Genomic DNA, 15,795 nt, shown 5'->3' on the forward strand with positions numbered 1-15,795 from the left:
TTGTTTAACTTAGGTAAAATGGGTTATTGGCTAGATGTTAATAAGGCTGTGGAATGGATGACAAATATAGATTTTATGGATATGATTCTTTCTGATACCCAGCATGGATTTATGTATGAGCAGCCTTGCTTTAACAATTTGTTGGATGTTGTTATAGACCAGGTAATGTGGATCGTGGTGATAATGAAATGTATAATCAAATTAGCCAAGCAAATAAGAAAAGGGTGATCATAATGGGGGATTTTAATTATGGCAATATAGACTGGAATAATGAGATAGCAACTGGAAGTAAAGAAAATTAGTTTCCTGAGTTTTTGAGGGATAACTACCTCAGACAATATGTAACAGAGGGCACACGAGGATTGAGGATCATGGATTTAGTCATCTCATCAGAGGATGTAATTATAAATGAGGTGTCAAATCATTCACCAATTGGTGAGAGTGACCACGAGGTGATTACCTGGATGGTTGCCAGCAGTGTGAGGATCTCTGTGACAAAAGGGTATATGTGGAACTACAAGGGGGGAGGGGATTATGAAGAGCTCAGGAGACAGCTTGCAAGTTGTAGCATGGAATGAGGAATTTGCTGGAAAAGAGATCAATGCAGCTTGGGGAATTTTCAAAAACTATCTAGTAGATGCAATGTCTAAATGTATTCCAAGGGTGAGATGGATGAATAAAGAGATTAAGCATGCGATACAGAGAAAGAGGGCATTGCAGAGGCAGCTAAGAGAAGTGGAAATAACCAATTCCATGAGATCTATAAAGACCAGGCAAGGAGAGTTACTTGGTTGGTGAGGGCAGATAAAGAGAGGTATGAACAGCAGTTAGTTAATGAAGCCAAAAAGAATCTTGCGGAGTTCTTTCGATATGTAGCCAGCAAAATAAAGAATGACTATGGAAGGATGACATGGATAGGAGAAAATGGTATAAAGACAGCTGATGCAGAATGTGTGGTGGAGATACTTAATGAGCAGTTCATAAAGGTCTTTTAATCTTGTGAATGTGACTTCATGGAGAGATTTTGAGGCAGTTGATGATGGGGGAGGAGAGACTGACTGTAAGTGAGCAAGAGGTGTATGGGGAGTTGAGTAAACTAGATGTTAATAAGGCTGTGGGACTTGATAATATATCACAATGTATTCTGAAGGAATGTGCCAGGGAATTGACACCTGCCTTCACATTTTTTTTTTTTTTAATACGAGTCTTGCACTCGGTCAAGTTCCTAGGGAGGGCAAGATTGTGCCACTTCATAAAGGAGGTGATCGAACTCAAGCATCAAAGGCCTATCTATAGGCCTATCTGTGTGTCAGGTGTTATGGTTAAGTTGTTGGAGAAGCTTGTGAGAACTAGGATCCAGAGTTGGGTTGACAACGATGGTATTATCTTTGATGGGCAAAATGGATTTGCTAAAGGGAGGTCATGTTTTAGTAATCTACTTACTTATTACAATAAAGTGACTGCTTCCTTGGACAGAGGAGAAGGATACACAGTAGTATAGTTGGATTTCACAAAGGCTTTTGATAGAGTACCTCATGATAAGTTAACGGTGAAACTAAAGCAGATGGGGTTGGATATTAGATTGGTGCATTGGATTGGAGACTGGCTATTTGATAGGTATCAACAAGTTGTGTATGGGGTGTATATATTAATGATATTGGTGAAGATTTGGATGGAGATATTCAGTTGTTTGCAGATGATGCAAAGTTGGGATGAACCATGAAGAGTAGTGAAGATATTGTGGCCTTACAAGAAGACTTGAATAAATTGAGTGATTGGGCACGGAAATTGGGATGCGAGTTCAATGTTACAAAATGTAAGGTTTTAAAATTTGGAAAACAAAGATGGGATGCAGAATTTATACTTGGTGAGGATATATTGTTGGAGTTGAAGGAAATAAGAGATCTGGGGGTGATAGTGGATAAGGATCTGAAATTTAGGGGATACATAGCCAAAATTGTGAAGACAACACAAAGGCTTCTGGGAATGATGCAGAGGACACTGATGTGTAGAAGCAGGGAGATTCTTGTTCCGTTGTATAAGACTTTGATTAGGCCACACATGGATTTGTGTGTCCTAATCAAATTTGGTCACCTGGTTTTCAGAAGGATGAAGAGATGTTGGAAAGGGTCCAAAGGCAACTGACTAAGGTAGGAGGAAGAGGGGAGATATGATAGAGACCAACAAGTCGGTAAGGGGTTGTTATAGGATTAATGCTGGAGAAGTTCTACATAAAATAGTGGGAGATAGAGGAAGAACCAGAGATCATCCCTGGAAACTGTATAAAGCGGGTGTGAGTAGGGAAGTGAGAGGTAGGTTTTTTTCATGCAGAGTTGTGAATGATTGGAATGTCTTGCCTGCGAGTGTGGTGTCTGCGAGGAGTTTGAGTGTGTTTAAGACACGGTATGATGAGCTGTGTGTGTGATAAAAGGACCTCCCAGGTGAGTCTTTGACTCCATGAGGTCTTGGGGTAATAATAATAATAATAATAATTTTATGGTGGCAGGTGCATATTCCAACACGGTGCAACAAGAATCAAACAATGACAATTTTAAGTGGTTTATGCTGATTCAGCTATTTAAATTAAATGAAATGGGCTATGGGCTAATATGTGTGTTGGAAATGCTTATGGATTAGATTAATATACACACATGCCTTTTAAGTCCTTATCTTACCTATAGTTTTTCAATGGGATGATGTAAGGATACAGTGTACACATTACATCACTAAACTGGTTACTTTCCTTTTCCAAGATACTTCCCATCATATGCAATTTGCTTAGCATCAATCAGCCAGCTAATCAATAATCCATTCCACATCCTCCAACTTGTACATAAACTTTGTTATGTGGAATCTATCAAATGCCTTTGCAAAGTCTAAGAATGTGTTGTATAGTGGTATTCTAGGACTTTGTTACAAGGTATTTGATAGACTGCCACATAACAAAGTTTTTGTACATGCTAGAGGAGGTAGGGATGGATAATCAAATGGCTGACTGATTGATAACAAGCAAATTGTGTATGATTGGAAGTGTCTTGGAAAAAGAAAGTAACCAGTGGTATGTGCTACAGGGTTTCTGTTCTTGAGCCTCGCTGTTTAATTCACATATTAATGATATTTCACGTGGATTGACTGGCGATCTTCAGTTGCTTGCTGATAATGCAAAATTGGAAAGAGTAGTAAGGAGTGATACTGATGTTAATCATATTTGTGAAGATTTAAATATCACTTTCAGTTTGGGCAAATGAGCAGGATCAATGTTAATAAGTGCAACAACTTGCACTATTAACATTAGCAGTTTTAATGTTAATAGGTGCAAGGTGTTGCACTTTGGAGTGCAGAGATATAAGACTGTGTATTGTTGATGGAAATGTACTTATGAAGTGGATGTAGTTCAAAATGTTTAGAGGGCATACTGTAGTATTTACCAAGACTAGCCTATTGCATTGATTCTATGATAAGAAGCACACTTAAAAACAGGAATAAGGAGGTAGTTATGTCATTGTACAAAGGACTGGTCAGACCACACATGGACTTTTTTGCTCAGATTTAGTTACCTATTTTCTGTAGTGATTTGGAAATATTTGAGAGGGTCCAGGCATGAGTGCCGAAGCCAATATCAGGACTCTGGAATGTTGGTTATGTAGAGAAGTCAAAGAAATGTCAATTGCAGGGTTTGGTGGATAAGTAGAAAAGAAATGATATGATAGAACACATTTAAGTTAGTGAAGAAATTTTACCAGATTAATACATACGGAATTATATAAAAAAAAAAGAGTGAAAAGCAAGAGGAGAAGAATGAAAGACAATCCTAGGAAGTTGTGTAAAAGCATAGTGAAGAGGGGAAATGGCATGTAGATTTTTTACATGGAAAGTGGCAAGTGAGTAGCATACATTGCCGAAATGATGTGAATGCTGGAGTGCAAATTAGCTTTAGGTTCAATAATGAGATGCTTCTTAAGACCTCCCATGAGACTCGACTCCACGGAAGGTGTTTTAATAATGGCAATAACTTGTTACCAGAGACACACCACATATGTACCATATTTCTAGGCACAAATTGAAAAATGATTGTTACTTTAATGGAATTTTATCTTTTTACCTTGGTATGCAATTTCATATTATTACAGGCAACTCCAAGGAGTCCTTAGACTCATTAAGGGAGGTCCGAAACATCATGTCAAGAACTATCCAAACATTTGCACAGTATCTATTATACTTTGTTTTGAACTCATTCAGTCATGAAACCCACAACAGATTCTGGCAAACTATTCCACTCATTCACTATTTTCCAAGCAAAAACACCTAGTTCTAACAACCCTTGCTAACTACATTCTTACTCAGTTTTCATGGATGGCCCTTTGTTCTCCCACCACCAGACCAATTCTGAAAAATTTCCTATGAATTAATCTTGTAAAAACCCCTCAGTAATTTGCATGTCTCAATCATATCCTCCCTTTTCTGAATATCAACTAGTTTCTGTAACCCACAAATCTTCAACCTGTTCTCGAAAGGTTCATTCCACAGATATGCTACCATCGTGGCCTATGGATCTTCTCCATCTCTCTTTATCACCAAGAAACCCTGGTGCCCAGATCTGCATGCAGTAGTCAAGATGGAGTCTTATCAAGGCTCAATAAAGAGGAACAATAACCTGCTTTCTCTGGTCATCAAAGTATTCTTCAGTAACCAAGAGATCTGATGAGCTAATTTAGTCACTTTTACTATCTGTCCCCTAAGCTTTGACTCCAAAGTCTCTGGCTTCATCAATTTTGTAAAGTACAGTTCCAATGTGCATACAGCTGATAATCTTTTCATCCCAAAATGCATAACCTTACACTGCCACATTAAACTGACATCCATTCTCCTTTGCACAGTCTGCCAATCTATCCAAATCACCCTGAAAAATTCTGACATCATCATATTAGCAAGTAAGAGGTATAATGTATGGGGACTCAATGATCCGTGGTGTTCAAGATAGATGATTGAGGAGTGTTTGCCAGGAGGAACGATAGAAAGTGTGGCTTTGGCAGTTAAGAGAGGTAAAAGGGTGGATGAGATGATTGTGATGGTGGGAACAAATGACTTGAGTGGTAGTATAAATAGGACAGCGAGAGATATGAGATTCTTGCCTAGGTATGATAATGACAAGCTGAGCAGAAGAGCAGTAATATTGAATGACATAATAGCTAGAATGTGTGACAGGAGAGGACTGGAATATGTGGATGTTCGGAGTGTGTTTGAGGACAGAGAGGAATTGTATGTGGGAGAGTTTGCTGTTCTGAACAAGTCAATGTGTCCCAGGGAGGATGGTAGCAGGGGTGGCCTCTTGTGGGAATGGGTACTTGGGAGAAGGGGGACGATATCAGCTAACACTAAGCCCAGTGGAGTCTAGAGGGGATAATGCTGTGTATAGAAACAACGGCATTTATATGCTTTATACTAATGCCAGGAATATCCGGAATAAAGGAGAGGAATTGGTGGCGCAGATAGCATCAGCCTGGCCAAAAATTATTGAGATCACTGAGATGTGGTTGACAGAAGAGGATATAATAACAGGAATAGAAGTCGCTGGGTACAGCATTTTTCAGCAGGATAGGAAGGGAAAGCATGGTGGTGGATTACTGTTTATGATAAGGGACGACCTATGTCCTCTAAGAGTGGAGACGTTGGAAGGCAGTGGCACTAATGACTTTGAAAGTGTATGGTGTGACTTTTCGCTGTTTGCCCTGGTTCCCTGGCGAAAGCAATGGGGGGGGGGGGCTTGTTTAACTGGGCAATGCCCCAGCTGGCATGAAATTCTGTCATGTTGTACTATCATTTTATATTGTAGTTTAAACCAATAAGAATACAATTTGGTCAGCTAAATCCCAAATTTCCAGCCTATCTTTCTTCGTTCAGTATCCAGATACCTAACAGAGTGCACCACAAGAAGGTGATGATTGGACATTAGGTCAGAAGCCCTGGTCGGTTCTCTGCATTCTTTAAAAGGCTAAGTGGAGGTCTCCTCCCAGTTATACAGCTTTGGTCCTTAAGCACCCCGACATTATTTTCACATAACAAAATGTCAGGTTGTATTTGTGTGTGCACGTGCATGTGCACACACACACACGGCTTAAGTTCTGATCTTATCCATAGTTTTTCAATGGAATGATGTATGGATACAGTGTACACATCACTTCAGTACAAGAGTTTAAAGATAAAATAAGACGTACTGCTGCCAAACTTGTAGCAAATAAGTTGGAATATACATAGCAAGAGTTGAGTAAGATATATGCAGACCTATAGAGGAGGTCACACTAAATTTGTCCACTCAAAAAAAGAACATTATACTTCAAACTGTCATTCACAGTATTTGTTATTACTATATCTTAATTTTTATAATGGACATTGCATTTGAAATATCAGCATTTTTTTGTAGAAATTCTCTCTCTCTGTGTGTGTGTGTGAACACATGCACACACTCACCATATTAAAAAACGGAAAATTTAAAAAGGAACTAAATGAATGCACACCAAATCACATTAACTTAGCTATAAATGTATCATAGAGTCTCTCACTATAGCAAAATTGTAGGAACCACAGAACTAGTTTGGTACAGTAGATAGTTTGCTATAGTGATTTTTTTTTTTTTTTGAGAATAACACTACGTCTGTAATACTTTGGTAGGGACTCTGTTATATTGAGCAAGTCTTTTATAATGGGTGTTTGCTATAACAAGAGTTAAGGTATACACATAGAGCTAAATTAATATAATTTGGATTTGTAATCTTACCATGTTATTTCGAAACTGATTGTCAAGGAAATGTGTAGCAACATGAGCAGGTAACAAATTGAAGAGGATACGACAGTTACTATTTTGCAAATCATGCATCTCTTTCTTTTCTTCATTGGCCTGATACAAAGATAAAAAAATTTTTTAAAGTATTAAATATACTGAAATGGTTACTCTTTTAGTCAACTGAATAAACAAACCTCTTATGGAAATTTATGATAATAATATTCTGAATTCCTGAAATCCAATTTTGTGCAGCCCTACTTATTGGATACTAAGGTGTAGCAAAGAAAAAACTTTGTGGAGATGAAAGCTACCCCACAGAGAGATGGAACAAGTTGTAACAAAACTAGAAAAGGATATATCTAAGCAACAACCAAAAACCCATAAAATAATAAATAGTTAACATATTTTCGTATTAGAATTATTTTCAAGCCTCCATGGAATCTGAAGACTTACTGTAGGAGGTTGAACAACACTCACAGAACACAACTGTCCTACCTTCACTTGAACATCGGTGACAGACAAACTATATGATTGATTGAACTTTTATTTTATCATTTCTCTGTGTTGTATTCATTCCATTAAACCTAATAAGTTTAAACCAACACATAAGCCTAAGTATCAGAAGATGAAAAAAGTATATGTATTTAATTATCAATCTTGGAGCATTCGCTATTCACTATGGCAATGCATTCCACCCATTCACCACTTATTTAAGAATTATATCTGCTGCCATAACTATGGTCAGTCAGGTCATGGGTTGAGGTATCAAAACATGGTCAGTAGTTGACCATGGCTTGCCCAGAATGAAGCAGAAAAAAACTTGCTTCACCATAACAAAATATAAATTGAAAGTTTTCTTTATTTTTTATTTTATTTTTTAGAATCAGCAGAAGATTTAAAAAACCAACCAAATCTGAATGAATATGGTTGTGTTAAACTTCCCAAGATTTGGGAAACTAATTCTTAGGCCTCCTACTCAACAGCCCCATAGAGCACACTCCTCATATGACTTTAGGCTTTCAGTCTAATTTTTCCACTTATTGTTTCATGACATTTTTGTGTGTTTTTCCAATTTTGATATTGTTTTCTTGGCAGCATTTCAATGACAGACAAACTATATGATTGATTAAACTTTTGTTTTATCATTTCTCTGTGTTGTATTCATTCCATTAAACCTAATAAGTTTAAGCCAACCCATAAGCCTAAGTATCAGAAGATGAAAAAAGTATATGTATTTAATAATCAAATTTTGTTAAAGTAAATGTAATAATAAACAATATATTTACGCCATCCCCAGAACATATCACACCAGAATCAGACAATATAATGTTTAAACAAACTTTATTAGATAGAAGTGAAACATGGATCCTAAAAAAGAAAGATGAAAAATTATTTCAAACAGTAGAAATTAATTTTCTCAGAAAAAACAGCTGAATAAACCAAGTGGGACCATAAAAACAAATTAATACATTTTACAATCCCTGAATATAAAACCAGTTAACTACTCTATAAGTAAATATAAACAAAAATGGAGAGAACATCTGAATTAAGTGGACAATAGCAAATTACCAAAAATACTATATGGATATAAAATAAATGCAAAAAGAAGAATTGGAAGACCAAGAAAGCAAGAGCCCAGAACAGGCCACCTGGCCTAAAATCCATGACAGGAGAGAAGAAGAAAGAACCAGATGCAAACACAACTGTGTGACTAGCTAGCATTGGTCTTGACATGAGCATGATTCCTAATGAGGGAAGAAGAAGACTACATAATTACATTGTACTAGGGCAGAACTAGGACTGATGCAGCCATACAAGCTGGTTTGGTCCTTTAGAGGACAACATGGATATGTTAAAGTTAGATCTTGTTTTAGCAACCTGCTGATGTTTTACAATAAAGTAACAGCAGAGCTAGATAATTGAAATGAATGTACCACAATACTATTGAACTTTACCAAATCACCATTTGATAGTTTTCCATATGGGAAATTATTAGACAAACTCAAAGGAATGGGGAGGCAAAATAATGTGCGACACAGACGAGATTATCTGACTGCTATCATTGTGATGTAATAAAGGTGCTGAGTCTAAAATAAGGAGGCCAAGTGGGATAGCAATGATCCAAGTACAAACTAGTTGTCTATGCTTGGATTACCACTGTTTAACTTGTATATGAATGGCAATGGAGATGGTGTGTGCAGCAGAATATCCAATTATATTTCCCTCCAGACCTTCAGTTGGGTGGTAAGAGATATTTGATACAAAATCTCTGTAAGAGATAACTTGAACAGACTGATTACGCAGATGTTTTGAGCATAAATTTGGTTTAATGTTTTTCTTTTTTCTTCTCTCCCTCTTTCTCTCTCATCTGTAACAGGGAAACACAGCAATTGCTGTATGTGGATAGAGCAAACTTTTTCATTTTGAATTTAGGACATTACAGACTAAGTATTACATTATTGACTTTATCATTATTATTAATCAAGGGCCTGTCGAGAGAGAGAGAAACGCTATATATCCCACAACAGCTGTCATACCTTCTCTTAGACTGATATGCACTAGTGATTCACTACTCTGGGAGAGGAAAATGGATTACTCTCCTCCTGGTTTTAATAATGTTTGTCTTTGGGCTTCTTTTTGGGGAGCAGAGCAGTTTTGTTTGATATGTTTTTGCCTGTAATTGAGTAGAGCCACAGAGGCTCCAAGACTGATATAGCAAATTACTGACTGATCAGCATATCAAGAGTTGTTAAGTATTAGATTTGTGAAGGATAGGTCATGCCTCGGTAACTTGCTCACATTTTATAATACAGTGACAGTTGAGTACTGCTGGACTTTGCAAAGGCCATACAGGATACCACATAAAATTCTAATCAGTAAACTGCAGCACATGGGGATGGATATAGGGTTGGTGAGATGGATGGAAGGGTGGTTGATGGAGAGATATCAGAGAGTAGTTTATTCAGGCGTAGAACTGTAAAAGAAGGCCTGTGACTAGTGGCATGGCACAGGGTACTATTCTTGGACCAGTACTGTTTAATTTGTTCATTAACGATATAGGAAAGGATCTGAGAGGAACTATTCAGTTATTGGCCGATGTTGATATAGATGATATCAAAATTTTGCAGGATGATTTGGATAGATTGGCAGACTGAGCAAAAGACAATGGATGTTAGTTTAATGTGGCAAAGTGTAAGGTTATGCATTTTGGAGTGAAAAGATTACCAGCTGTATACCATATCGGTGGAACTGTACTCTACAAAATTAATGAAGCCAGAGACTTGGGAGTGTTAGTGGATAGGGAGTCAAAGTTTAGGGGGCATATAGCAAAAGTGGCTAAAACAGCTCATCAGATTACTTGGTTACTGAATACTTTGATGCACAGAGACAAGCAGGTTATTGTTCCTCTTTATTGAGCCCTGATAAGATGCCATCGTGACTGCTGCATGCAGATATGGGCACCAGGATTTCTTGGTGGAGGAGGTGGAGAGGATCCAGAGGGGAGTGACCAAGATGGTAGCAGGTCTGTGGAATGAACCTTGCGAAAACTGGTTGAAGATTTGTGGGTTACAGAAACTGGTTGATATTTGGAAAAGATAAAGATTTACAAGATTAATTCAGAGGAAATTTTTCAGAACAGATCTGGTGGTGATAGAACGAGGGGCCATCCATGGAAACTGAGTAAGAATGTAGTTAGCAGTGGTGTTAGAACTAGGTTTTTTGCATGGAGAGTAGCGAATGAGGAATAGGTTGCCAGAGTCTGTTGTGGGCGCCATGACTGTGAATGAGTTCAAAGCAAAGTATGGTATATACTGCCCAAATGTTGGATAGTTATTGACATGATATTTAGTGCCTCCCTTGATGGGTTGAAGGACTCTCTGGAGTTGCCTGTAATAATAATGCACAAATTTAACTTTCACAGAAATCTCCCCTGTCCTCTCCCACTGTCCATAAAAAAAAAATTCGTGAACCAATAAACATGCTACTTATCTTTCTCCTGTTTACCAGTCTCTGCAGTCCACAAACTCTCACCCTGTCCTCATAATCTACATTTCATAATCCTAATATCATCTTTGTAACTGTTCTTTGGTGTAACTGTGCTTTCTACAGTTTCTTTATCCCCTTAGAACTCAGAATACCAAATCTGTGTATAGCAGTCTACGTGCAGTCATATCAAAGCCTTGTAAAGAGGTAAAATTACTTCTTTATACGTAAATGTCAAGATTCTTTTCAGGACTGCAATTATCCTTTGAGTTTTGTTTTGAAATTTTTTCCTATGTGGTCTTTGAACTTCGGTTTCTTATCTACAATAGTTCCAAGATCCCTAGCCTCATCAATTTCTTGTAGCATAATTCCACCAACAAAATATGCCACAGCAAGTTATGCACTTTGGCATGACGAGCCAAAGTACATAACTTTGCATAAATTTACACTTACTAACAATGAAATGACAGCCATTATAACTTTCCCACAGTTGCGGCCTATTAAAGTCACTCTGTAAATGTTGGCTTTATATATTTTATAACTATGGTCATCCTTATTCTTACAATATTCCTCAAACATCATCTTATGGATTTCTTGCTTAATAAGGTTGCACATCCAGTTTACTTCCATCCTATTTATTCTTTGGACTAAGGACACATTCATATATTCCATCAGTTAAGTTTGTTTTCCAAGCTTCTCATGCACTGCTGATATCCTTCCCATTTCATGAATGACAGCATGGGACTGAACATAGAAGGCTCCTGAGTTGGGATAATATCCAGCTGAATTAAAGTTGGAATTTATCACAAAGTATCAACAATTAACATCAACCCAATGATCACTGTCCCCAGCTGGTGGCAAAACAGTAACCTGATATGCATTCTGATGCTATGATTAAATCTAGCATTCTTTGACCTCAAGTTCCTTCTTTTACATGACACTTGAGAATGTTGTTTTGCAATAGCTCATTAAATTCTCATTCATTCTATTGTGAGTTTTCTCTGCTACCCAATAAATTCTTGGATAATTTAAGTCACCCATAATTATTGCTTGTTTAGTGTTTGTTGCAAATGTTCAATGAAGCCAGGAGTGATAGTGGACAGTGAAGTCATTTCATTGGATAGCTAGTTGTGAGGAAAACTTCACGTATAGGACTATTTACCCACTTTACAAAGCTTTGGAAAACTACATTCTTTCAACCTCTTTCTCATAATCATCAAATTCCCGATGGTCTTCCTCTGGATCTTTTTCCTGCCATTCTCAAAGAACATTTATATAGCTAATCTTTCCTCACCCATTCTAGCCTTGTTGGCCAAGTTAGCATACCTGCTCTCCAGCCAAAAGGCTGTGGGTTCGAATCCTGCCATAGATGTTTGTGATTGTCAATGGAAATGCTAGTGGTAGTGGGCAGATAATGTGGTTTGCTGTAGTTGGACTGAATGGTGGAGACTGAGAGTTGTAGAATAGGTGCCCTCCCTCAATGAGTCTTTGGACTCCTTGGAGGTGTCATGTAATAATAATGACAATAATAATAATAAATAAGCAGATGATCGAACTCAAGCATCAAACTATAGGCCTATCTGTGTGTCAGGTGTTGTGGTTAAGTTGTTGGAGAAGCTTGCGAGAACTAGGATCCAGAGTTTGGTTGACAACAATGGTATTATCTTTGATGGACAGCATGGATTTGCTAAAGGGAGGTCATGTTTTAGTAATCTACTTACTTATTACAATAAATTGACTGCTTCCTTGGACAGAGGAGAAGGATACACAGTAATATACTTGGATTTCGCAAAGGCTTTTGATAGAGTACCTCATGATAAGTTGACAGTCAAACTAGAGCAGATGGGGTTGGATATTAGATTAGTGCATTGGATTGAAGACTGGCTATCTGATAGGTATCAACAAGTTGTGTATGGGGTGTGATATCCAGGAAAAGGAAAGTCACTAGTGGAGTGCCTCAGGGGTTTGTTTTAGGGCCATTACTGTTTAAGTTGTATATTAATGAAATTGGTGAAGATTTGGATGGAGATATTCAGTTGTTTGCAGATGATGCAAAGTTGGGATGAACCATAAAGAGTAGTGAAGATGTTGTGGCCTTACCAAGAAGACTTAAATAAATTGAGTGATTGGGCACAGAAATGGGGATGTGAGTTCAATGTTGCAAAATGTAAGGTTTTAAAATTTGGAAAACAAAGATGGGATGCAGAATTTACGCTTGGTGAGGATATATTGTTGGAGGTGGAGGAAATAAGAGATCTGGGGGGTGATAGTGGATAAGGATCTGAAATTTAGGGAACACATAGCCAAAATTGTGAAGACAACACAAAGGCTTCTGGGAATGATGCGGAGAACACTGACGTGTAGAAGTAGGAAGATTCTTGTTCCATTGTATAAGACTCTGATTAGGCCACACGTAGACCATTGTGCCCAGATTTGGTCACCTGGTTTTCAGAAGGATGAAGAGATGTTGGAAAGGGTCCAAAGGTGACTGACTAAAGTAGTTTCTGACCTCTGGAATGTCGAGTATGAGGAAAGATTGAGTAGATGTAATTTGCAGAGTCTGGTGAACAGGAGGAAGAGGAGAGATATGATAGAGATCTACAAGTTGGTAATTGGTTGTTATAGGATCAATGGTGGAGAAGTTCTACAGAGAATGGGAGATCAGGGGAGAACCAGAGGTCATCCCTAGAAACTGTATAAAGAGGGTGTGAGTAGGGGAGTGAGAGGCAGGTTTTTTTCGTGCAGAGTTGTGAATGATTGGAATGACTTGCCTGAGAGTGTGGTGTCTGCAAGGAGTTTGAGTGTGTTTAAGACACTGTATGATGAGATGTATGTGTGATAAAAGGACCTCCCAGATGAGTCTTTGACCCCATGAGGTCATGGGGTAATAATAATAATTCTGTTTAAGTAGCCATACCACCTTAGATATTAGCTCTTGTAACATATTCCTGAATGCTACCAATGTGAAGTTCTTTTCAATATCCTTGTTTTTAATGTGATATTGCTCTAGATGATATCTGTTCAGTCCCCTAATCTTTCTCAGGACTCTCATATCTGTGGTCTCCAATCTTTGACCAAGAGTTTTATTTCAAATCCAGCTCTCAGATAAGTTAAAATTGATTTGAACACTGACTTGTATACGGCTAGTTTAGTGTTTTGACTAATATCTCTCTTATTTCATATAAATTTATTCAGCCGATTTCCTACCATACCAGTTTTGCTAATTCTGCTTTCTGTTTCCAAATTTAATTTTCCATCTTCACTAAAAATTGTGCCTAAATAGCTGAAATATTTTAGTTGTTGTATAAGTTATCCATTCAGTATGCCGTTGATGTTTTCAATGTTTCTGCGTATTTTCATTGTCTTTGTAAATTGCTGATTTTCATACCAAATTTATTACAGCAGTTATTCAATTTGGTCAGGGAATACTGCAGACTTGTTCTGGATTTATTTAGGCATATAACATCATCTGCATAAAGTAAAGAAATGAGATTAACATCTCCGATTTTGATATTAGTTTTAATGTTGCTTTCCTTCATAATGTGATCCATATAGTGGAGATATATATAAATAACAGTGGAGATAATGTACACCCTTGTTGCACACCTGACTTAAAATCAAACCATCTTCCTGTGCCTATTTCAATTCTAATTGCTGATTTACAACTCAAATACAGACTATGTATTCCTTGATATATTGTCCCATTTATGCCACATAACTGGAGCGTTTTGAACAGCTTTCCTCTGAGCACCTTGTCATATGTCTTTTTCAGATCTACAAAACTTAAATACAGATCCTTGTTATAGGTTCCCTGATTTTTCAACTATTTGTCTTAAAATGAAAATCTGATACTGACAACCTCTGTTTGGCCTGAACTTAATTTGTTCTCCTCCTCCACAATTTTTTAGCCGTTTTTCAAGAATACTTGCGCAAATCTTACCCGAAACATTCAGTGGATAAATTCTTCCATAATTCTCACATACAGCTTTATTCCATTTTTTAATAGATGGATATTATGAGTGCTGTGCTCCAATCATCTAGAATTCAACCCTTTGACCAGGCCATCTGAATTAAGCAGTGTAGCCACTGTAAACTTTTATACTTCTATATATTTAGCATTCCTAATTGAATATATTTACTCTAGCTGCCTTTTCACATTTCAGGTTTGTGATATATATCTCTACTTCAAGTAGATACATATATTCCAGGTGGCATTCCTTTTGAGTGTTTTCTACCACCATGTTATCACTGCTTTTTCATTTAGCAATCTTTAAAAGTAATTACTCCATATATCAAGAATATCTTCATCTTCAGTTTTCATGTCCCCCTTTATCATCACTAATTCCTTTTACAATACTCTTTTCTCCATATGAGTTTTTTTTAATATCCAAAGTCTTTCCATGACTTTTGTTTTAGTTAATTTTAAATAATGCTTTGCTTTCTTACATTTTTCTCTATATTCCCTCCAGATGCCTCTTTAACTAACTGGAGTTTTGATTTTTCTATCCTTGCAGATTACCTCACCACCTTATTACCTCTTGGGCTGAATCAATCAAAGTTTTCTTTATGGTTTGCCACTGTATCTTCAAGGTTTGGTTCTTGTTTTCAAACTCGGCTTTTCTTGAATAATATTTGTGTATTGAGTCTACAGTTCACATCTGACAGCTGCTGAACTCTGATTCATTTTAAAACTTTCTTACACACCCTTCTTTTCTTTAAGAAGTTAAATTTTATCTTGCTCAAACACTAAATGGTGATCATGTCCTATTTCAAATCCTTATATACTTGTGTCCTGAACCAGTGGGAAAACATCACTGTCAACAATAACATAGTCAATGAGAATTTTCTCAGCCATTCAAGAAGATTATCCTCATATTTCGTGTTTAATATTATAGCTACTCATTTTCCATGATTGTTATTACCTGAATATAACATCTTGTATTTGTGGCTTAGAAAGACCTCACTTGTTTTTGTCTTCGTTATTTCAGTAATACTTATTATGTTAATCTGGTACTTATCCAATTCTTCTG

The 15,795-nt window shown here is 37.1% G+C and overlaps 1 protein-coding gene across 1 annotated transcript in view; it reads right to left on the bottom strand.

The window, feature by feature from the left end:
• The window catches only part of LOC150094441 (adenylate cyclase type 1-like), a 619,545-nt gene that overhangs the window by 91,186 nt on the left and 512,564 nt on the right, over positions 1-15,795 (bottom strand). Inside the window, exon 16 of the mRNA XM_090412469.1 lies at positions 6,776-6,895. Within this exon, the coding sequence (XP_090268595.1) occupies positions 6,776-6,895 (120 nt within the window). The remainder of the gene's footprint in view (positions 1-6,775; positions 6,896-15,795) is intronic.

This window comes from Typopeltis vanoorti, chromosome 22 (genome assembly GCF_054136105.1).
Source record: "Typopeltis vanoorti isolate ZY-2024b chromosome 22, IOZ_Tvanoo_1.0, whole genome shotgun sequence".
NCBI lineage: Eukaryota > Metazoa > Arthropoda > Arachnida > Uropygi > Thelyphonidae > Typopeltis > Typopeltis vanoorti.